This window comes from Canis lupus, chromosome 26 (assembly GCF_011100685.1).
Source record: "Canis lupus familiaris isolate Mischka breed German Shepherd chromosome 26, alternate assembly UU_Cfam_GSD_1.0, whole genome shotgun sequence".
NCBI lineage: Eukaryota > Metazoa > Chordata > Mammalia > Carnivora > Canidae > Canis > Canis lupus.
In genome coordinates this window covers 15,945,551-15,968,911 of record NC_049247.1, presented here as the reverse complement: position 1 = coordinate 15,968,911, position 23,361 = coordinate 15,945,551, and the positions used below count along the sequence as shown (strand labels likewise).

At 43.3% G+C, this 23,361-nt stretch overlaps 1 protein-coding gene across 10 annotated transcripts in view; it reads right to left on the bottom strand.

Annotated features, from left to right (window-relative positions):
* The window catches only part of CCDC60 (coiled-coil domain containing 60), a 171,953-nt gene that overhangs the window by 5,793 nt on the left and 142,799 nt on the right, over positions 1–23,361 (bottom strand). For 5 of the 10 annotated variants that reach the window (XM_038575270.1, XM_038575273.1, XM_038575274.1 and 2 more), the window contains 5 exons: positions 21,852–21,908; positions 21,055–21,177; positions 19,084–19,215; positions 16,959–17,148; positions 14,757–15,151 (listed from right to left, as the gene is read on the bottom strand). In XM_038575270.1, coding sequence (XP_038431198.1) covers positions 15,071–15,151; positions 16,959–17,148; positions 19,084–19,215; positions 21,055–21,177; positions 21,852–21,908 — 583 coding nt within the window. In that variant the 3' untranslated portion in view covers positions 14,757–15,070. Of the gene's footprint in view, positions 1–535; positions 663–2,929; positions 2,990–8,215; positions 8,369–14,723; positions 15,152–16,958; positions 17,149–19,083; positions 19,216–21,054; positions 21,178–21,851; positions 21,909–23,361 lie in introns of those variants that run through there. The other 5 variants (XR_005379258.1, XR_005379260.1, XR_005379259.1 and 2 more) reach the window with 5 other exon arrangements.

Below are 23,361 nucleotides of genomic sequence, written 5' to 3'. Positions count from 1 at the left end.
GTATAGTAACAACAAACACTTAAATCATGGTTATGCTGTCCCAGACACTGTTTTAAACACTCCACATCTACTAACTCAATGATTCACAAACTGTGCTGCACATCAGAATTACCTGGGCAATTTTTTAAAGTGCTGATGTTCAGGCCACACCCTGTGCCAATGAAATCAGAATCTCAGGGCATTGGGAATTATAAAACTCCCCAGGTAGGTTGAATGTGCAGAGAAGTATGAGAATCAGTGAATGAACTCATTCATTGTATACACTCATCTGAATCCTATGAAGCAGGTGCTGTAACTACCCATATTGTACAACTGAGGAAACTGAGGCACAACTGAGGCACATGTTAAGTGACTTGTCCAAGTTCACACAGCTGGTACATGTCAGAGCCAGGTTTGTAACCAGGGTCTCTGGTCTAAGTCCATGCTCTTAATCATATAACACTACAACCACACATAATACCATAGCCTACAACAGATGCCTACACATCTGCCCTCTTCTTCTCTGTCCCAGTCCCAATGCCTGGGGATGACTCACCCTCTTGTGATCTCTCTTGGGCATTTTCAAAGTCTCCTTATTGGTCTTCTGGCCTTTGGGATCAGGCATCTAATTCAGATTTGTCCAATAGAATTATAATGTGTGCCACAATGTGATTTTAAGTTTTCTATGGGTCGTAGTAAAAAAGCAAAAAGAAGCAGATGAAATTAATCTGCAGATTAATTAAAATTGATTAATCTTGGCACACTATTTTATTTAACCCAATATTCCCCAAATATTATCCTTGTGACATATAATCATTAAAACATACTAAGGTGATATTCTAGATTCCTTTTTGTCATGCTAAGTGTTCCAAGTTCTCTGTGTATTTTACAGTCACAGCATATCTCACTTTGGACCAGGAGTATGTCATGTGTTTGAAAGTCATATTGGATAGCAAGGCTCTAACCTGTTCTCTACCCTGCAGGTAGCATGAACTTTCTGAAATGTAAATGTCACCATTTTTCTCAAGGCTTTACTTTTTTAATTTTTTAAAGATTTTATTTATGTATTTATTGAGAGAGGGGGGGAGCGGGGGAGAAGCAGACTCCCTGCTAAGCAGAGAACCCAATGTGGGACTTGATCCTAGGACCCCAAGATCATGACCTGAGCTGAAGGCAGATGCTTAACCAACTGAGCCACCCAGGCTCCCATTTCTCAAGGTTTTATTTATTTTTAAATATTTTAAAAAGATTTTATTCATTTATTCATGAGAGAAACAGAGAGAGAGAGAGGCAGAGACACAGGTAGAGGGAAGAAGCAGGCTCCATGCAAGGAGCCCGACGTGGGACTTGATCCTGGGACTCCAGGATCATGCCCTAGGCCAAAGGCAGGTGCCAAACCGCTGAGCCACCCAGGGTTCCCCCTCTCAAGGTTTTAAAACACATCTCTGGCTCCGCAGTACTCTCAAGATAAAGTCCACAAAGCCCTTCCTGATTAGGTTCTAACTAACTTTTCCAGACTGTTTGCTCATATTCTCTTCATGCATGAAGACTCCAGCCTTAACAAACATCCTTCTTTCCCTGCCAAATACATCCTTGTTTTCCAGGTCTCTGTTCCTTTGCAAGGATGGTTTCCTTGACATGGGATGCTACTTTTTCTCTTCTTCTCCTCTTTTTCTCTTCTCTTCTTTCTCTTGTCTTTTCTTGTCTTGTCTGTCTTGTCTTGTCTTGTCTTCTCTTGTCTTGTCTTGTCTTCTCTTCTCTTCTCTCTCAGACCCAACTCAATGCCTGTCCCTTTTAAAACCTTCCAAGATTCTTTAGGAAGAGTTAGTCCAACCCTCTTTTGAGTTCGTATGGTGCTTTGAACATAGCTTTTTTTTTTTTTTAATCGTATTTATTGGTCACTGTTCATGTATTTGCTTCCCTCACATGACCAAGTGCATCACCAGGGAAGGGATCACAGCTTATCCATCTGTCTGCTCCCAGTACCTTTCTCACTACATGCTTATCAAGTAGGGAACACATTATATTTTACCCAATCTCCTCTGTTCATTTTTATTACTTGCCTGGTTTGTAGAAATGTAGGTTTGGGGCCCTTATGATCTAGCTGTCTTGTTTTACAGATGCAGAAACTGAGGTCCCAGAAAAGCACTAAATCTGTTGCTATCTGGCCCATGTCTTGGCTAGACCCACTCAGCTATCCTATTCTTATTTGGTGAGTTTTCTGGAAATGTAGAACTATATTAGCTTGAAGAAGAGGAGGAAAGTGAACCCACTTTGTGTAATCAGTGGTTCATGAAATAATAAAGTATAAATAAAATGTTTGTAAATGGGACCACATTTCAGATGCCCTAGATAGAGTTCCTGGATGTGTAATGGAACGCTCTTATGGGTTCTGGTACAAAGAGGAAAGAGCATCAAATTTATCATTTTTGTACATTTTTATCTCCTCCCTCTCCAAATGGGACTGCTCACAAGTGAGATCCTGATGCTGTTTTAGCAAAGTGGATGATAGTGTCTCTGTGCTATCCCAAATAAAAAAATGGCTTGGGGGTAGATTATCTGCTTCTTTGATCCTCTGAAGCATCAAACCTCTTTGTTAATCATGGTTGAGAGAGATAATTAGAATGTGCTCCAAAGAGCCACTTTGCAGGGGTAACTGGAAGACATTGTAGAGTGTTGTTTCATGCTGTGTAATTCAGCTTCTTGACCACCTGACTTCCTAGTAGTCTCAGCCATAGGAGATAAGACCATTAAACTGGGACTTAGGGAGAAAAAAACTGTTCTATATAAAGTTAAACTTCCTCACTGAACAGATTGAATCCACTGTTTCTCTTGGCAACCTCAGTTTCACTGGGAGAGAAGCCAGAGAGCCAAGGAGGAGACAGAGGAGGGGTTAATTGGGAAAGCAGTTGTCAGATAGTACAAGTTCAAATATCAAATCGCCCAGTACCTGAGAACATTGCTGTGGTGTAGAGAGAGCAGTATCCATTTCACAGGCATACTTGGTGTTCTAGAAATAATATGGCAGGCATTAAAGAAGAGGCATTGTAAAAACCGAACTCACAGATACAGGGAACAGATGAGTGGTCGCCAAGGGTGGGGGTAGGGTGAGAGAATTGTGCAAAGATGGTCAAATGGTACACACTTCTGATTGTAAGATAAGTAAGTCCTGAGGATGTAATGTACAACATGGAGACTATAGTTAACAATACTGTAGTGAGCATTTGCAAGTTGCTAAAAGAGTAGATCTTGAAAGTTCTTATCACAAGAAAAGAATTGTAAATATGTATGGTATGTACATATATATGTGTATATGTTGCATATATTATGTTGTACACCTAAAACTAATACAATGTTGTATGTCAATTATATCTCAATTGAAAAAATAATTAAAACTGGGGAAGAAAAAGAAGAGGCATTGTAGTTTATTGGAAATAAGGCCATGGGTGAGAAGCCAGTGAAGCCATGATTAATCTCTTCTGACTGTGGAACTCTCATTATCTCTTGGATTTCTTGGCTTGATTGATCCCAGATGTGTGGTGCCATTCTTGGTATAGATGGAGTGAAGGTTCCAGGGCTAATCCACATCTAAATTACTAATAGTGCTTAAAGTACAATTTGGCTAAAATAACTATAAATATAAGTTCCAGTATTGTCTTCTGCTCCCTGGTCTTGTTTACTATCACCCTCCCCACCTATCCCGTTTGGGAGATCACTGAGCAAGGAAATCCACTTACCCAGTACCTCTTTTCACAGTGGTAGATACATGAGGGTTGACTCTGATAACAGTCCCCACCTTACATTTGTTTCATGCTCTTTTAAATCCAAATTGGCACTTTCACACCTGCTGCAAAGCTGAGTGATAAAACATCTGTGTTCCTAGTCTTTCCCTTTTCTTTTGATTGATGTTGTGAGTTTAACTGGAGATTTTCTCTTAGCTTTACCTGCATGATACATCTGATGTTAGTCTTTTCCCCTACTATCCTGCCAGCCCTTGAGAGGAGGGACCTTTCCTCAGGGGTGTCCAGGCTTGCCCAGAAATCTCCTTTCTGTCTCCTTTGAGATTCATTGGATCTTTTTGTTGTAAGTGAAGGAAACCAGACTGAATCTAGCTTATGCAGAAAAGAGAATTGGTTGGCCTCCACAGCTAAACATTTCAAAGGTCTGGCTAGAAACAGATGCTCTAATGAAGTTACCAAGATTTAACCTCCCTCTTACTCTCAGCTTGATTTTTCTCTCTTTGCTGGCAGTGTCTCTGTATGGAGTGGCTCCAAGAAGCTCTAGGCTTATTTTTTCCTTATAGTCCACAATTCCAGAAGAAAATGCTTTGTTCTCACCGATTCTGGAGGAAATTCAGGGTTTGACTTTTTTGGATTACCTTGGGTGACCATGCTTGAATCATTTGCTGTGATTGGGTAAATATAATACTTGGATTGGTCAGGTCTTGGTCACATGAGTATAGTTGGTATCAGGGTTGAAGCTCTGCATAAGAATCAAGGAGAAGGGGCTGCTATCTAAAGAAAATAGTATGCGCAGGCACAAACTATGCACGTTTTCCACATTTTTGAATGACTTTCCTTGACAGAGGCTCAACCACAGTGTTAGAACAATATGGTCCTTTGCCTGGATTATATATTTCTCCTTGCAGTGTAATTGTGATACTAATTACTCAGAACTGAGTCAAATCTCACAGGCTAAGGACACGGTTCCCAACAAGAATGCCTTTAAGGTATCATCCACAAGTTCAGGGGTCCCCAGAAGTCACCTACATTTCCGACTAACAGGCTACAATTTGGGGGTTCCCACAGCCCCTCAGGTGCAGCAATTTACTAGAACAACTCCTAGAATTCAGAAAAGTGTGATAATTATGTTCACGGTTTTATTAGAAGAGGTACAAATCAAGACCTTCTAAATTAGGACTTTCATAGGATGAGGTCTGGGAGGGTCCCAATTGTGAAGTGTCCATGTCCTCAAGAAGCATCACCCTTTCAGCACGTCAGTGTATGATTACCAATAAGGGAAGCTCCCTGGAGCTCCAGGCACTCAGAGTTTTTATTAGGGTTTATTAATGATTGAGTTAATGATTGAATCATTGGTCCTGTGGCTGAACTGGATCTCCAGCCCCTGAGCATCTGGACAACAGACTGATATCATATGCCTCAAAGCTCCAATCCTCTGATCACATGGTTGGTCTCTCTGATATGGCCAGCACCAAGTCTAAAAAAAACTATTTAGGGGCCCACCGTGGGGGCACTTCATTTGCATAAACTCAGGTATGGTCCAAGGGGCTTACTGTGAGTAACCAAGATACTCCTGTCATCTGGGAACTTTCAAGGGTTTAGAGGCTCCCTCCAGGGAACTGGAGATAAAGAACAAATAATTATACAACATTCTACTATGCTGGGTCTCAACTTCTTCCCAGGCTTGACCAGTCTACTGTTCTCTTCTGGTGCCACCACTTGTGGATTCAATATCCACTTCCATCTAGGATTTAACAGCATTTTCCTCCCATAGCCCTATGAGAAGTCTCTTCTGGTATCTCTCCCTGAACCCTGCTTCTCTCTATTTCTACTCCTCATCTTTCTTCCTCCCAAAGCTTTGGCCTTGGAAAAGTCCACCCCTCTGTGCCTCATTTTCATCATTGATAAAATATGAATTGTGGATTGGTTTCAGCTCAGCTGAGATGGTACTTATTCCAGGAAGCTTTCTCTAGAAGACATTTTTACTTTTTCTGTGGCTAGCATCTTTCTTTTTGAGAATCTTGCATTTTATAAGATGAATCTTCCTCCTATTATAAAAGATGAAAAGTCCAAACTTGCTTTCTCAGCCTTTCTGGGAGCTTGGTTATGATCATATGAGTGAGGCTTTTGGCAATCAGAACATAAGTTCTTGGAGGTAGCATTGTAAAAACTCAGGGTTAAATTAGCCAGAATCAGATTTTATTGCTTATGTCTAAAGACAGTGACTGATGCACCTTTCTTGACCTTGGTATACCTTCCTTGACTTGCCCTATTGAAGAGGCAGCTTCTGTGTGCTCCATTTGCACCACTTTCTCTGTCGCCACCACCAATGTTGTCATAGCTAATATGTATTGAGTTCTTACCATGAGCTGGAGGCTTTACACGTGCTGTCTTATTGATTCCTTAGTGGTATAGCCATTTTACAGATGACATACATAGAAGTGAAGATACCTCTGGAAGTCATGCAGCTAGTGAGAGCACAATTTGGATCTGAACTTTTTCAGTCTAACACCAAGATCTTCTCTTTTAACCATCCGACAACCATGCTATAGGACCATCATTTAACCCTTCTGCATTTAAGCTTTCTGCATCTAACCCTGGAGGATAGGGTCTAGGTGTCTCTATTTTTATACCTCTGGCATCTCTCACATGCCTGGCACAGGTAGGTAGGTGTTCAATCAATACTTGAGCCCAAGTAGATGACAAGATCTCACCTGGTTCAAACACTTCTTGAACATCATTGAGCTGCCCACTGACTTCCCACCCACCAAATCACTGCTTTCCTTCCCTGAGCTCCTTTCTTCCATGTTGCAATCTCCAGGACTTGTTTTTCAATTAATTTGAATCATTCTCTACCTTCACATATCTGCTCCTAGGAACACCCTCTTCAAATCAATGTAAAGTTGAAAATTTGCCCTAATTTCCAGTTTTTCTTCCCCCCCTCTATTCCTAGGTTTTTGGGGACTTTGGGAATGAAGGTACTCATTAAGTGCCCTATCATGTCCTCCAAACTCCAGTTCTTTGGTGAGAAGAATTTCACATTTTTGACAAGAGTTTAAATCTTCAGAAAAGGTTCTGGCTTAGTTAACTTCTGTATTTGGAAGACATGTTGCCTTTTTGTGGAGCCCCAGATAGCAAATCTGGATTCTCTTTGGCATGATGACATGTTGCTTAAAAGAGCCAAAGACTTTCTCTGAAATTTGTGAAGGAGGGCATTGTCATTCAAATGGCCACTAAGAGAGCAGATGTTGGTTAAGTGAGAAGAATGATAATGCTAATATGCTTAGTTCTTCTAAGGGAGTGCTTTCAACTGTAAGTAACAGAAAACCGGGACTCAACTACCTAGAAAAATGAGAGGCTGTATCTTCTCACATTGCAAAAAGTCCAAACCAATGTAATTCTCTTGGCTCTGCCCCCCAATGGCAACAAGATGCCTGAACAATTCTGGACCTTTGTGATAACCTCCAGGAGACAAAAGACTGTTTTCCTCTATGTCTGCCTTTAAAAAAAAAAAAAAAAAGATTTATTCATGAGAAACACAGAGAGAGGCAGAGACACATGCAGAGGGAGAAGCAGGCTCCAATGCAGGGAGCCCGACGCAGAACTCAATCCCAGGTCCCAGGATCATGCCCTGAGCTGAAGGTGATGCTAAACCGCTGAGCCACCCAGGCTGCCCTATGTCTACCTTTAAGGAGAAAGAAGCCTTTTTCAGAAGCTTCCTTTTGCATTTCATTGGTAAAACTCATTGGTCACATGATCATTTATAATTCAATCCTGTCATGGGGTATGGGATTACCAGTATGGATTTTGACCAATCAGGGATTACCCTGGTTCACATGCAGAGGATGAGTAGATACCTGTACAAAATCAGGACTCTTTTATTTAGCAAAGGAAGAATGGAAACTGGCTGTTAGGTAGCATTAATATTAATGGATATAGTCTTGAAGGGCAAGTGGGAAAGACTTTTCACAGCAACAGGGAAAATGTATTGGGAAAAGAATGGTTGGAGGGTATTTGCTGATTTAGGATTAGTCATGGGAGAGCCTAAATATGCTGCTGCTTAATAGTAATCTCCTAAGATCTGAAAGTATATTTTTGTCACTTTAAAAAATCTGAGGTAAATGGAATGCCTCAGTTCTAGTCTCATCAACCTGGTGGGTCATGGTAGTAGAAGTGTTTGTGCTGGTTTTGCATTACAAAACACTACACTAAAGTTCATGTTTATTTCTATATTACACTAAACTTCATGTTTATTTCTATATACCATTAGTCCCCAGCTTTGTCAGGATGGATAGTCTTGCATATCTGCCTCCTTGTGGACATCCATATTTCGCAGAAGGCAGCAGATATCTGAAGAACTCTGATGAAGCTGACCTTGATGATGGTTCCTCTCTTGGTCATTCATCCATCTATCCATCCCTCCATCCATCTGTCTACTCATTCTTCCTTTCTTCCTTCATCCACCCAACTATTTATCTACCTATATATCTACTCACCCATCCATCTAACCATCGATCTGTCCACCCAACCATCCATCCATCCAACCATCCATCTATCCATCCATCTATCCATTTGATGTCAGGAGTCCTATGATATGTGCTTGGAATATATTGATGAATAAAGCAGATTCAATCCTTGTCTTCACAGACCTAAATTTAATTGGAGAGACAGACAATAAACAAATAAACAAACATTTTGGGAGCTATTTTGAGACTAGAATTGAAAGAACTTTGTCCCCCCAGTGTGAGCCAATGTGGTTCCTGTGCTCAGTCTCTCAGGACAGTAAGGTGGAGAAAGCTTGAGGGTAAGAGAGGCAAGTCTAAATTTCAAGTTACTGAGTGTGTCTTGTCATTGAAATGTAAGGTCTGCTTTACACATCTCAGAGGATTGCTTTGAAGATCATATAGTATTAATGGATGTGAACAAACGTCCTTTGACAGTTCTTAAAATTTATTATCATTAAAGCTGTGGCTCTGATCCCCGTCAAAAGATGGCTAATTTGAATCCCAACACAAAAACCTCTATGTAAGTAGAGAGACAGTATAATATAGTTAAAGCAATATTGCAAAATTTAAAGACAATCAGAAATTGAACTCTGGATCCATTGCTTGAAGGTATGTGACTTGGGTAAACTATTTTACCTTGTTGAACCTCAGCTTTTCTCTTTTCTTTTTTTTTTTTTTTAAGGTTTTATTTATTTGAGAGAGAGAGAGTGAGTGGGAGAGAGAATGAGCAGCGGGGAGAGACAGAGGGAGAAGCAGACTCTCAGCTGAGCAGGGAGCCTGATGCAGGGCTTGATTCCCGGGACTCTGAGATCATGACCTGAGCCGAAGGTAGATGCGTAACCTACTGAGACACCCAGGTGCCCCAGAAACTACTTTTAATTGTGTGAGTGAAACATACCTCCAGGTTCAATTTAGCCTATAGATCACCAACCTGTGACCTCTACTTGAAACATCTACTAGAGTGTAGCTCCTGTGGACATGGAGCATTATGACATCCATTCACTGATCCTGGATACTGAGTCAGATGGATCTTTGTCTTCTTGTGTATTAATCCGTGACTCTCAAAGAACTGTGGCTACTATGAAAGGAGAAGGTCCAGATAACTCCAAATACCATGTTATAGAGCTGCACTGTTCAGTGTAGTAGCCACTAGTCATGTGTGGCTGTTTAGATTGATTATTTTTTTAAAAGATTATTTAATTATTTATTTGAGGGAGTGAGCAAGAGAAAGTGCGAGCATGAATTGAGGGAGGATCAGAGGCAGAGGGAGAAGCAGACTCTCCGCTGAGCAGGGAGCCTGATGTGGGGGTCCATCTCAGGATTCTGGGATCATAACCTGAGCCGAAGGCAGACACTTAACTGACTGAGCCACCCAGTTGCCCTTAAACCTCAGCTTTTTTCATCTGGAAAATGAGAATAAACACAATAATGCCAACCTCCTAGGGTGATTACAAGGATTCAGCCAGCAAATTCGTATGAATTAATGACATGGTGCCTGGCCTAAGTTACTCAGAAAATTATCACTTCTATTAAATTTTTATTGTACCTCATCTGTATGTGGCTTCCCCTGGCTACCTCTGGGACCCCAAACCGGAGGGGACACTCAGCCTCAGCCATGCAGTGTGAGGCTCAGGGGCTGAAATGAGTCGTTTGGTTAAAGTGGGAAGTGCTGCAGGAGTGGTTTTAAAATAAGCTTGGGCTTTTATTCCAATATTACTCTTTACAGTTGGTCATAGCTTTTGGTCAAGGTCCTTCCTGATCTGGGATCCATGACAAGAAATGTCAGGACAGGATGGTGATGTCAGTGCAGCTGTTGGTTTTCATAGTGTGAAACTCCAGCCACTTTCCTCCTTTATATAAAGTAGGAAGATAGGAAGTGAAATTACCACCAACATACGTGAACATGCACGAGTTTGTATACCAGGCTCACTGTTTCTGTTAGAAATGGATATCCACCCAAACTATGTAGCCTTGAGCAAGTTCCTAGGCTTTTCTGCACCCCAGTTCCCTCTACTGTTTTTTAAAATATTTTATTTATTTATTCATGAGACATACAGAGAGAGGCAGAGATATAGGCAGAGGGACAAGCAGGCTCCCTGAGAGGAACCCGATGTGAGACTTGATCCCAGGACCCCAGGTTCACGCCCTGAGCCAAAGGCAGGTGCTCAGTCAGAGCCACCCACATGCCCAGTTTCCTCTACTATTGATATCAGAGTCATACTAGCTTCATAGAGCTGCTCTCAGGATAAACTGAGATTAACACACAAGGCATTTATCTGGCATACAATAAGCACACAGTAAAATGCTCCATTTTAATTTGTTTTTGGCTTGTATATGCACAGGGTAACTTTGGAAGATACACAAGCTACTAAGCACAGTGGCATTACCTGTCTAGATGAGAGTGGAGTCTGAGGTTTGGAGGGGAAAGAAATACTATTTAGTGAATGTCCTTTTGCCGTGTGACAATTTTTAACATGTACATACATTCCCTTTCTCCATTTCCTAAAGGAGATGTAATATTCCCTAACTATCATGAATGGTGCAAAAAACATAAACCTCTTTGTCTACATATTTACTGTATTATTTTCACCAGTCCTCCCTGTCTCAGGTTTTGGGGAAGGAACTTATCTTTCTTCCTTCATTTTGATGCTTTTGCAGGGGTCAGTAAATTATAGCCTATGACCCAAATCTGGGTGCAGTCTGTTTTATATAGCTTCCAGTAGAAGAATGCCCTTTACATTTTTAAAGGGCTACATATGTAAAAAGAATAAGCAACAGACACTTATTCTCTGCTCCTTTACAGAGAAAGCTTCTATAGGGTACATGCAGTTTAAAAAGCTCTCATGAGAGCTATGCAGGCAGCTTGGTCAGAGAAGCAGGACAGTGGATCCTGGTCATCTGGCACAAGCTTGGCACACCAGTAGGTGTTTGATTATGATTCTGAGGAAGATGCTTACAGCACAACTATTTCTCCACGTGTGGCTCTTCTTTGAGCCTGGGAGCTGAGAGATGATGTATTCTTTCCTCTGACTCCCCAGTCTATCTTAGCAGTAAAATATCTTCCCTTGTTTGAGTAAATACTCCTTGTCTAAGCAGAGTAGGTCTTCTTGCAGCTGGTAATGCTTGCCTTCTTCCTTTTTGGCAAAAGGTCCAATTTTGCTGACGAGCATGATGGGAGCGCAATGCTAATATTGACCACTAGATGGAGATACAGCTCTGAGAACTAGGCTCAGAAAGGGGCCAGCAGGAGGGCCCAGTGTCTTGTGATTTAAGCATCTCCCCTGCCCAAGATGGACACATTCTGGACTTGGCTCTGCCACTTACTGGCTGTGTGACTGTTGGCAAATGACCTAGGTCTTTGCTTGTAAAATGTGGATTAGAACAGTGCCCACCTAAGAGGGATGCTGCAAGCATCCAATAAGCTATTATGGGAGTATTATCTTATTTGCAAACTGTGCAAATGTAAGTAAAAGTAAATACAATGTCAGGGATCCCCACCATTAGAGCTGTTCCTGGGGTATGATTCCAAAACAAAGATAACTTTCATGACCTCCTCGTCTCATACAATGAGGACAGGGGTCAGAGAGGGCAGCTATGGAGGAAGGGAGGGAGTTGGAAATGAATGCAGGGCACTTTTGGGAGGCTCTGTTTCATCGTCTGTAAAGCAGGTGAGCCCAGCCTTGTAGGATCCTGAAGATGAAATGAGATAATCTGTGTCAAGCATTTTCTACAGTGTCTGGAACAAAGCGGTCCCTCAGAGTTAGATTGTGAGTGGGCTGATGATGCTTTTGTCATTCTGTCCTCAAGGACTCTCTCCTCTCCTCCCCTCTCCCCTCACCTCTCCTCCCTCTTCCTATGTTAACCATCATGGTCCATGCAATGCTAATGTCCTATTTCTATCTCCACCTTGGCTCTCCCTCCTGAGTTTTGGATTCTTCCATTCGATGGTCCCACTCCATATGCTTAAAACAGAATGTCCCAAACTTTCTTTTCTTCCTTTTCTCCTGGTACATTAAAGATGCCATCTTCCATCCAGAGAGTCAAGCTGGAAAACCAGACATGGTTCCTGACATTCTGCCTTCTGCCCACTTGTAACCCACCACACAAAGTTCTGTTGATTTTTTTTTTTTTCAAAAGATTCATGGGCAGCCTGGGTGGCTCAGCAGTTTAGCACCGCCTTCAGCCCAGGGCATGATCCTGGAGACCTGGTATCGAGTCCCACATCGGGCTCCCTGCATGGAGCCTGCTTCTCTCTCTGCCGGTGTCTCTGCCTCTCTCTCTCTCTCTCTCTCTCTCTCTGTGTCTCTCATGAATAAATAAATCTTAAAAAAAAAAAGATTCATGAGAGAAAGAGAGAGAGAGAGAGAGAGAGAGAGACATAGGCAGAGGGAGGAGGAGGCTCCTTGTGGGGACCCTGAGATCATGACCTGAGCCAAAGGCAGACACTCAACTGCTGAGCCACCCAGCCATCCCCTTTTGATTCTTTTCAAGAGATTTTTCCACTACCATTGCTCTTCCTACAATCACCACAGCAGTCTTATCTTAGCTTCCTGCCTCCTGCCTTGCATTTATACAACAGCCTTTTCTTTTTTCTGGGACACAAGTCTAATTATTCCCCTGCTCAGAATCCATCCATGGCTCCCTATTGCCAGTAAGTTGGTCCTAACCTTATAACATGGCCTTAGAAAGCATCTCCAGATGTGTCTCTACCTCTCTCCTCCATTTCCCTGTCCTGCTAACCTGATCTTATAGTTTAGCCAGACTTTGTTATTTTAGTTCCTCAAATGACATCAAGTTTCTTTTTGCCTCTAGGCCATTGTACATGCTCTTCTCTGTACCTGGAGCATTCTTCCCTTCCTCCTTGTCTGGCTTACCTTTCTCTGGCTCCTACTCCTCTTACAGCTGTCATCACCCTCCCTAGAAAACCTTTCCTGACACCTCAAATCTGAGTTGAGACCCACCCCCTCCTGTCACCTCTAGCCCGATGTCCCCTGGGATGTTCTTGTACCTGCTTTGACACCATTGCGCTGATGCTGTAGTGTAATTAAATGTCACCTGACATTTGAGAGATGTATGAGATATCTGTCAATTTGGCAGAGTCCCATCCCCTTTCTAGTGGGAAGCCAAATGTGCATTCAAGATTTCTATAAATCTAGAGAGCTTGTGGAAGAGTAGTCTGTCTTGGACTGGACTTCCTGCTCCAATTCTTTATTGTGTTCAATGCTGAGTCCCTTAAGCCCTTTCTTTGCCCCCAGACAGACCCAGATGTAGAACATAGCTTCTTTTCCTGTTTCCTCAAAACATCACTCACAGAGGACACGTGAGTATATGACAGAAATTACTGACAATCTAAGGCGATGTAGTGGAGGGGTTGGTTTGGCTTATAGTTCTAGGAGATCCTGTAGCCAGCCCCCCACCTTGGGAACCACTGGTTGATTTTTCCCCAAGTTTCCTTCTCACTCTGTTATTCAGCCCCCTTTCTTTCTTCCTCTTTTTTTTCTCTCTTGGACCTCCTCCTTTCTGCTCACCTCCCCCTCACCCAAATTCCTATTTAATACGAAGAGGTGTGGGGTCTCTTAACTTTGCAGACTTCTTATAGGCAGTAGCTCCCCTTTGCACCTCGATGGCTTGTTGAGGTACCATGCTAAACAAAGGATGTTAGTGTGAAGAGACATGTGATGCTGTGCCGTCCCTCTGCCCAGGGACCTTATCTGCTTTAGTCATTGCTATATCTTCAGAACCTAGAACTTGGTTGATGCATACTGGGCTCTCAATAAACAGTCATTGAATGCATGAGTAAATGACTTGACTAGGTGAATGGAAGAGTAAGCTGTTGCTTAGACTGACAAGTAGTGCCAGTTTAGCTCTCCTCCCTCCCTTCTGGATTATCATGAAGAGATGTGGAGGCCAGCCTATATGAGTACTCTGATAATCTGGGAATTGGAGCAAATGGAGTCCAGTTGTTTCATCATTAATTCAGCTGTCCCTCAGTGAGAGTTAAAATGACTATCTGTTCTACAACTTAGAGAGAATGTGGGTAAGCATAAAACTAAAATGAGAAAAGAGGTAAAAGGCAGTGAGTCCATACACATTTTGAGTTGACAGGAAGTTAAGCTTCCTTGTGCAACCAAGACCACCAGAAAATATACGAGGACTGATAAGACTGAGATTTTCTTGTACACCATTTGCCTTGTTGGGGAATGTGTCATCCATCCATCCATCCATCCATCCATCCATCCACCTACTCACCCACCCATCCATTCATCTACCCACCTACCCAGCTATCCATCCATAGCCTATATGTAATATTTAGAAATAAGCTGTAGCTCCAATGGTGTGAATTGGGGGCAGTATCATCATTCCCTACTTAATAAGCCAAGTTATTGTGAGATTAAATGATATAATCAAGCCATATGATTTCACCCAGCACTGGGCCTACTATATAACAAAAACCCAGTAAATAGTAACCATGGTTATTATTAGGATCTGAATACCATACCCAAATTCAGCAGTTCTCTTTCCCAGCCAGACATCAAACACTCAGCTTCATTATATTAACCAGAATTTGAGGAGGAGGAGTAAGGTGAAGGCATCTGGAGAGGAAGTAGGTAGAGTCAGGCTGGACCAATGAGAAACAGAAAGTGGGGATTTGAGGCTGTGGTGTAAGGTTGAGGGGTTTCCACCTGGGAGTATCTACCTCTCGAATGTTGCCAGAAGTCAGACCCTCATATATCCTAGTGAGTATCCACGACAATAAGCCAGAAGCAGGAATACAGTGTAGTCTAGTTCTCCTCCACTGGGACAGCTGGTTGACCCAGTTCTAGACTATGCCCGGAGACTTTGGGATCAGATAGGGCTATTGATCCGGTTCTGCAGCCAGTTGATATAATCCTCTTGAGACATATGGATGATGTGTTCACGTACAAACTGTGGGACAGATGCAGTGGCAACTTCAGATGTGATCTAAAAGCTAGACTCCCTTTTCTGTCCCACCTCCAAAATCCTGGAAGATATGTGACTAAGGCTGGTGGCCGCAGGATGCCTCTAACTGTTCAGGCATTCATAATGCCTAGAGCATCATGATGAGAATGGTTCTCTGAAGAAAAGAACCCCTTTCCAGCTTCCTGGCTCAGCAGACTAATTTTAAGCCCCCTTTTTGTTACTGTTGACTCAGAGAAATTTGTGGAGAGCAAAAAACCCAGCTGTCTGCATTTTTCTTTTTGTCCTAATCCTTAATATCTTTTTAAGAAGTCATTTTTTTTTGTTTGTAGACCTTTTTGAGCACTGATGCTAACTATGAGCTTGCTTCCAGAAAAGGCTTTAAGACACAAAATGTAGTTTCATTCAGGTTCTAGATTAAGACACCTCCACATCCAGGCTATCGGACATTCTGTGATGTTCTTACTGGGAGAGGAGCATGCTAAGTTTTACTAGCCAGGGTGATGAACTCACATCAGAGCCTCCATACTCCCTTCCTCTTACTCACTTGGAGATTGCCTCTTCTATACCCCCATAGCTGGCAGGTGGAAGGTGGACCCCATAAATGGCAAGTAGGGAGTGGACAGCTGCTCTTGAGTTAGTTTTGGACTAGCCTATCACTCTTTTCTGAAGGAGCCTCATGGGATTTTGGGAGTGCAGTCTGGACCTATGAATTTGTCCACAGGGTCATCTGTCTTCTCTTACTCCTGACCTTGCACCCATATAATACACCCAGGTCAACTTGTGGGAGTGCCAGCCTGGCATGAAAATACCCAGAGGACTGAGAATTCCACCATTTGATTCCTATCTTTATCTTGAGACATTGAAAGCCCATTTGGGGGACCTGGGTAGCTTAGTTGATTAAGTGTCTGACTCTTGATCTCAGCTCGGGTCTCGATCTCATGCTTGTATTGGGCTTCAGGTTGGGCATGGAGCCGACTTAAAAAGAAATGTATGTATGCCATCTGATGAATTAAGGAAGTGACTCTCCCCCATCTGCTGATACCATTTGGTGCCTTAGGACCATCTAGAGTGGGTGGTGATGATAAACTACCATTAAAAGCCATTCAGGGGCTTTCCTGCAGCCTCAAGTTAAAGACCTAAATCCTTCACTTGATTTCAAAGTTCTGCACAGACTGACCTCTTCAATCTCCTTGCCACCTTGCACCTCCATGGTTGCTTCCTTCTCAACCCATTGACTGCCAATGAATCCCTCCCATAAGTCAAGTTCTGTTTCAGCTTAAAAGTCACCTTCCCTAATCGCCCTAGTCAAGATAGGTCCCCTCTACATTTACCTTAAATCAGTTCTCCTTAAACTTTATTGTGCATACAAATCACCAGGGACCTCATTTAAATGTAGACTGTGAGTTGGTAGATATGGTTTGAAGCCTCAGATTCTGCATTTCTAAAAAGCACCCAGGTGAGGTCTATGCTCCACAGGCGAGATTTAGAATGCTCCTTATTATGATTGCATTATTTATTTTATTTTCTTGCCTATTTATTTATGTCTCTCCAAAGCCTCCAAGTTTCCCCAGGGGGCACCATTTACACAGAATATAATGTCCCCTGGAGTTGAACCACCAAGGTCATGTAGTAATCCCTCGCCTGTTCGAGATGATGAGCTCTGTGGAGGCAGAGACCTTATGTCTTTTTAATTGTGTCTGCAGCTTTTAAACAGTGCCTAGATGTTGAGAGATGACTGACTGAAAAAGGGCACCAGAGGCATAGTGCGAAGCAGACAGAACATGGTAGTTACCTCGATAGCCACAGCAATATCTGGAGAGCACAGCTCCCAGATCCTCAGGTCCTGTAGCACCTTCAGGAAGACACGGGGCCGAATCCTGAGGTCCAGGTTTTCTCCAAACTTCTGCAGTTTTGCCAGGATCTTTTTAGCAGGGCGGAAATTCTTCAGATCTTCAGGGAGTTTGGACAGTAGATCAAAGTACCTTCAATTCGCAAACCCAAGAAGAGAGGGCCAGTTAGGAAGCTGCTAGGGCGTGAGGCGTGAGTCTGAGTATCTTAGGTCCTACATCCCCACTTTCTCTTTCTACCACTCATGTGATGTCTCCAGGGCAGCATCATCTTTATTTGGGAGAGCAGCCTCCATCCTGAGTATAAAGGGCTCACAGGTCAGGCACGTCTTTTGTTTTTTAGGGGTAGTAAAAACCTGGATCGTGATCTGCATCTCATTAAAAAACAAATTAAGGGCATGCTTTAAAGCATTTCTGGTTTTTCTATCAAGCAGACAATATGAAAAGCCACAACAAAGGAAGGGGCACCGAGATTTTTGAAGCTTCTTTTTTGAGAGTTAATCAGACCAGGGAGGACACTGACATATCTGTGGAATCCCTACCAGGATGCAAGGGGCTCTCATGCCCAAGATGAAGGAGGAGGATGAGGAAGGGGAAGTGTGTATATTCACCCTTGAGAGTGAGTAAGCTTGGACCACAGCTTTGTATGTTTCAGTGAGTTTTGAGAACCTTTCTGAATGCTGCAACAGTGTGTGAGGGTAGTTTGGTAATCCATTCTTGAGATGGTAGCAAGAAGGTAGATTCTAACCTGGAGGTGGTTCAGGTTACCAGGGTGTAAGGCAGAGGATGACATCGCTTTAAAAAAGAAAAAAGGATTCTCCCCCCTGATGTAGATGAATCAATTGTAGAGAAATATGAAGAAATTGATCATTCAGGGATGCCTGAATGGCTCAGTGATTGAGCATCTGCCTTTGGATCAGGGTGTGATCCTGGGTCCTAGGATTGAGTCCTGCATTAGGCTCCTTGCAAGGAGCCTGCTTCTCTCTCCATCTATGTCTCTGCCTCTCTCTCTCTCTGTGTCTCTCATGAATAAATAAATCTTAAAAAAAAAAAAGAAATTGACCATCTAATTTTGGGCTATGTGCACAGCTTTGTATTTTATATTTTGTGGTGTATATTTATTTGTGTCTCTTGTAAGCTCCCATTCCACATTATTAAAATCATGAAGGGATTCTGGGTACATTTTTAGGCTTTCTCATCTTACTCTTAGATCTTGATTTACTCACCCTGCCATGATGGGGTTCATGGCAGACTCCAAATTCTATATTGCAGATGAGCATAGCAACTGGGGTTAGACAAGGGTTTAAATCTGGGTTTAAATCTTGAGGTTTCCTTATTTACAAAGCAGAGATTACTATGTAACTTTCAGGATTTTTGTGGGAAATAAAATAGATAATTTAGGAAAATTTATTTTTTTTCTAAAATTTTATTTATTCATGAGAGACACACACAGAGAGAGGCAGAGACACAGGCAGAAGGAGAAGCAGGCTCCACGCAGGGAGCCTGATGTGGGACTCGATCCTGGGTCTCCAGGATCAGGCCCTGGGCTGAAGGTGGTGCTAAACTGCTGAGCCACCCTGGCTGCCCCAGGAAAATTTCTTAAGGTAGTGTCTACCACCCAGGAATTGCTCAATTCATGTTGCTTTGTACCTATACTATCACCCCCATACCAGGGCACAGTGTTCCTAGGACATGGTTGCCTGGTTTTATATCCTAAGGGGTCAGATTATTTGGGGGGAATATAGGGATTGACCCAGAGACCTCACAATTTGTCGAAATGTTTAGATGGTTTGCCTCATCTGCCTCTCCCAAAGGGCTGACAAATTAGTCCTTATTTGCAAGTCTGAATCAAACAGAAGATAAATATGGAGCATACAGTTGTTGGATTTTCTGTAAATCAGGAACTGAGGGGTTCTTGCCTGACTGCCTTTTGTGGGGGGGGGGGGGTTGCTGCTGGTGGCCATTAACAGTCTTGAAGGATAATGGGATCAAATGTGATTTTTTAAATAACAGCCCGTTCCCCCGCCACCCATGTCGAGGACCATCTTATCTGGCTCTTAGGATCTTTACCAGTGGTCTGCAATTTCTTCTGCATCCCCTTTTATCATGGAGGCTTGATGTCTCATTTTTGCTATATCCTTTTCAAAATTCGAGACAATGTTGAAAGAATGGAACTTCTGGAGAACTCTCTCTTCTTGGCGCCTACATCACACATTGTATGAAAAAGAGGAAAGAGATCAGACCCCCGTCTTCTTTACCCATCCGGGTTGCCCTTTGAGATCTGACTTAAATACCCTTTTCTTCATGAAATCCTCAGCCTTCTCAGACACTCTTCAATTTACAATGTGGCTCAGGCCCCAAGGTGACGCAACTCTCTCCAAGGTCCTGAAATGCTCCCTACTTGCTAAATCCAGTCACTTTTTATCAGCCTTCTTTCTCTACCTACTACTTTTGATTGTATTTACACAGTTTTCTAACTGGAAAATAGAGGGTAATAATGGTTCTGGTGCTTGGGGGTGAGGATTAAATGATACAATGTGTGCAAAGTACTGGGCTTAATGCCAGATGCACAGTAGGTGTTTAACTCAAGTTGATTCCTCTTTTCCCCACTCCCCTTATCATTTTGAGCATATGTCCTAGCTCTCTTAAGGAGTCTTTAAACTATAAACATAACCGTGTTACTCACCTGTATACAACTTTCAATGGCTTTCCATTTTATTTGGAATAAAGTTCCTTGAGTAACCTGCTCTCCAAGGCTCCGGATTATTCAGCCTCTACAGCATTTTCCAGCTTGGCATTTTATACTTTGGCTCTGAACAAAGTTCTGAGGTAAAGTTCAACCTCCACAGCTGGGCTAGCAAGACCTTTTATGATCTTGTCTCTGTCTCTCTAATTACCATGAAAGCAGCATAAGCCCCAACCACACCTGACTACTGGCAGCTCTTAGTGCCCTGTACCCCTTCTGGCCTCTAAGACTTTGCTGTTGTTTTCCATTGGAACTCGTGTCCCTCCTTGCCTCTTCTTATGCAACTCTCCAGGTTCAAATTCCACCTTTACTACTTAACCACTGGGTGACCTTTGACAAGAGACATCTCTGAGCCCACTTTTCTTATCTATAAGATGGGTCTAATAACAGCATCTGCTTCATAGGATTTTTGTGAGGGCTAAATGATAAATACAAAGCTCTTACACATGGTAAGAGCCCTGGCTTGTATATAGTAAAAATCTCACCGATTTTTTATTGAACTGAAAATGTTGTTTCCTCCAGGAAGATCTTTCTGATTGCTGTCTCAGGCTAGGTAAGACATCATTTTCATGTGTTCCCTTAGCCCCAGGCTCATTCCCATGTTGACCCTCATCATCTGTGTGGTAACTGCCTGTTTATTTGTCTGTCTCACTCATCAGATGGGGGCTCCCAGAAGGTGAGGGCAAGTCATCTCCCAGTGAGCAGTCAGAGCAGCTAACCCCTCGATGCTCCCAGAGTGAGAGACCAAAGTGTCACAAGTATAACCTTCGTTGAGTGGAATAGATGAATTTCACTGGGGTGAATGGTCACCACAGTCAAGGGGCAGGCTGGGAAGGGAAACACTTATTGGGTATCAGAGTAGGAAAGAAAATCTTCCAGTAGCCCACCAATGCTCTTAAAATCAAGTTCCAAGTCTGAAGTGGGGCATTCATGGCTGTGTATACTTTTCCTGCTGCCTGAAATGTCCTTCCACTGTCTTAGATCACCAACAATTCCTCACCTGTCAAAGCTCAGTCTAAAGTCACCTCCTTAGAGAAGTCCCCCTGGATTACCCAGCCTAAATTAGGTCCTCATGATTTTTCTCATGGCACCCTGTTATCTTCCTGTATGGCAATCTACATTTGTTATCAATTTAGCTATTTGTTTCTGCCCATATTTCCCAGGAAACTGTAATCTCTCCAAGAGCAGGAAATGTGTCCCTATTCCCTGCTAAGCCCCAGCACCTGGCATCAGTGGGCTCATGGTGGGTACTAGATGAATATCCTTTGGGTGAATGGATGTTTGTGTACCCTTACTTCATGAGGATTTCCATCTTATCTTGAAGACAGAAGCCAGCCTCCTGGGCCACACCATAAAACTTGGCCCTCATGGTGCTGCATACGCCACTCTTGCACTGGATGATATCATGGTTGGTGCAGCTGTAGACACAGATATGAAGAGTTTAGGGGACAAAGCCCCAGGATCAGACCCGTGAGGCTGGATTACTTGGGCCCCAAGGTGCTCTGCCATGGAGATTCTCTGCACCACCCTGGGTTCCCTACTCCCACCTGGATTTTCTCTCAGCATTTCCCTGGATGTAGGAAGGATAGGTCTTCCCAACAATTCAGGCTAGTGGTTCAGGCTTTATTAAACAAGGCCACAGGGAGACATCTGGTCACTTGAGCCCAGCAAATGTTAAGGAGAGTGAGATCAAATGCAATCAGGAGCTGGGAAACCCAGGTTCAAACTCCTGTACCACCATTTCTTAGCTGTGTGGCCTCGGGCAAGACAGCTCACCTGGCCAGGTCTCACTTTGCTCCTCCATATAATGGGATAATGCTCCCACTTCATAGAATTGGTTTTGGGGAATAAGCAAGATAATGAATATGAAATCCTTCACCCAGTGCCTGGCACAGAGAGGAATTTGTTGCCATTGTCTGCATTGGCATCTTGCCTGTGAGCCCCTTGCCCTGGGTATCCCTTGTCTTTAAGCATTGTGTATGGCTTCAGGGGGTCTAGTCTGCATTGGGTTCTTTCCACACCTCTGGGAAGACAGATGATGTGGTTGCCACAGTGCCTTTGCCCAGCTTGTTCTCTTGCCCATCTGGCCTACCTTTTAGACTTCTTCTGGATGATTTGAGTGTGGCTTTCTCCACTTGTACTGCTGGATCTGTCAATGAAACATGAAGGGATGATTTCAGGTTGCCTGTAGCCTACTTTTCATAAAGAGGGTTCTTTGGGGGCTCCCACGACACCAGTTAGCCTCCAGGATTCAGAGAAGGGAGGTGGCTCAATCAAGGGACCTGTCGTAGAACTGAGTGCATATTTTCCCCACTTCTTTGCCCTTGCTTCTTACCCATATACCCTGCCTGGAGGGTCTTTCTTGTTTCTTCTCCACCTGCTCAAATCCAACCACCTTATGGTCTATAGCAATTTCTGCCAGCTCTGACTCTTCTAGTCTGACTTTGACCTTCTGTCTCTGTATATTGTCAGGATGACATATTTGCTGGATCCCAGTTTCATTTGTACACAATCGAACTTTCCCTCTAGAGGGCAAGTTCACTTGGGAGCCCTTCCATTTTCCTCTCTATACCAATTAGCATGCAACCCTGCGGCTGAGTGCAGATCTGGTGAAGGGATGGTCAAGTCCTTCTGATCATGGTGTTGATGTTCCCAACCCCGGACTACTTCTTCATTCAAGGATTCCCTTCTCTAAACTGGACCCTGAGCTGACAACTCACTTCGCTTTACTTTGGAGGCAGACAGAGCTGACTCCAGAGCCCAAACCTGGCACCACCACCTCCCAGTCTCTGGGCAAGCACCTCCGCTCTGGATCATTAATGTCCTCATCTGTGATCAGTCAACTCTTCATGACATTGAGCCCTTTCTAGGTGTGGGCTGATTGACTTCCTTGAGTGGCCACTCCCTCCTGTGGCTCTGCCTGGTCAGAGATCCTGGAAGGGGGTGAAGCTCCTTTGCTCATGCCCATCCCTCCCCTGTACCTTCTCCCAGGTTCTTCAGTGCCAGTGTCTCGCACCTTCTCTCTTGCCGTCTCCCTTTCTTTTTACCAAATGCTTGGAAAACTTATTTGACTGCCTTCTCTGTGTGGTTCTAGAAAGGATAAGTCTGTTTTTCTTATCTCTGTAATGTGCAGCTGACCCTTCCCTTCTGGCTCTGTAGCACCTAGAATTTCTTTAGGTAGGCTGGCCACTTCCCAGACTCCTTTCCATAGGAAAGGTCCTGACCTTTGCTGCTTTCTCCAGGGGTTCAGAGGACTGGATCTAGAAGTCTTAGCTCTGGTAGTTGATGGATTGAGCCGTTATCCCATCTCTCTGGGATGCAGGCCAGGAATAGTACCCAGAGGTCCTTGAATTTGGATTCCAACCAACTGCCCCAACCCCTGCAGATGAATTCTTTGGGTGAGTATATTGGCTTTGACCTTCCTCCTGTAGATGACTGTCGTCTAGCACTGACAGTGTGACTCAGGGAGGAGATGTGATAAAAGAACAAATAGGAATAAACAACAAAGACCCTTTCCCTGTCTCTGTCTCACTTTTCCTGGGCTCTCCTAGAATTTCAGCCATACTTATTTCTGCTCAATGCCCCTAAGCTTCCTCCTATCT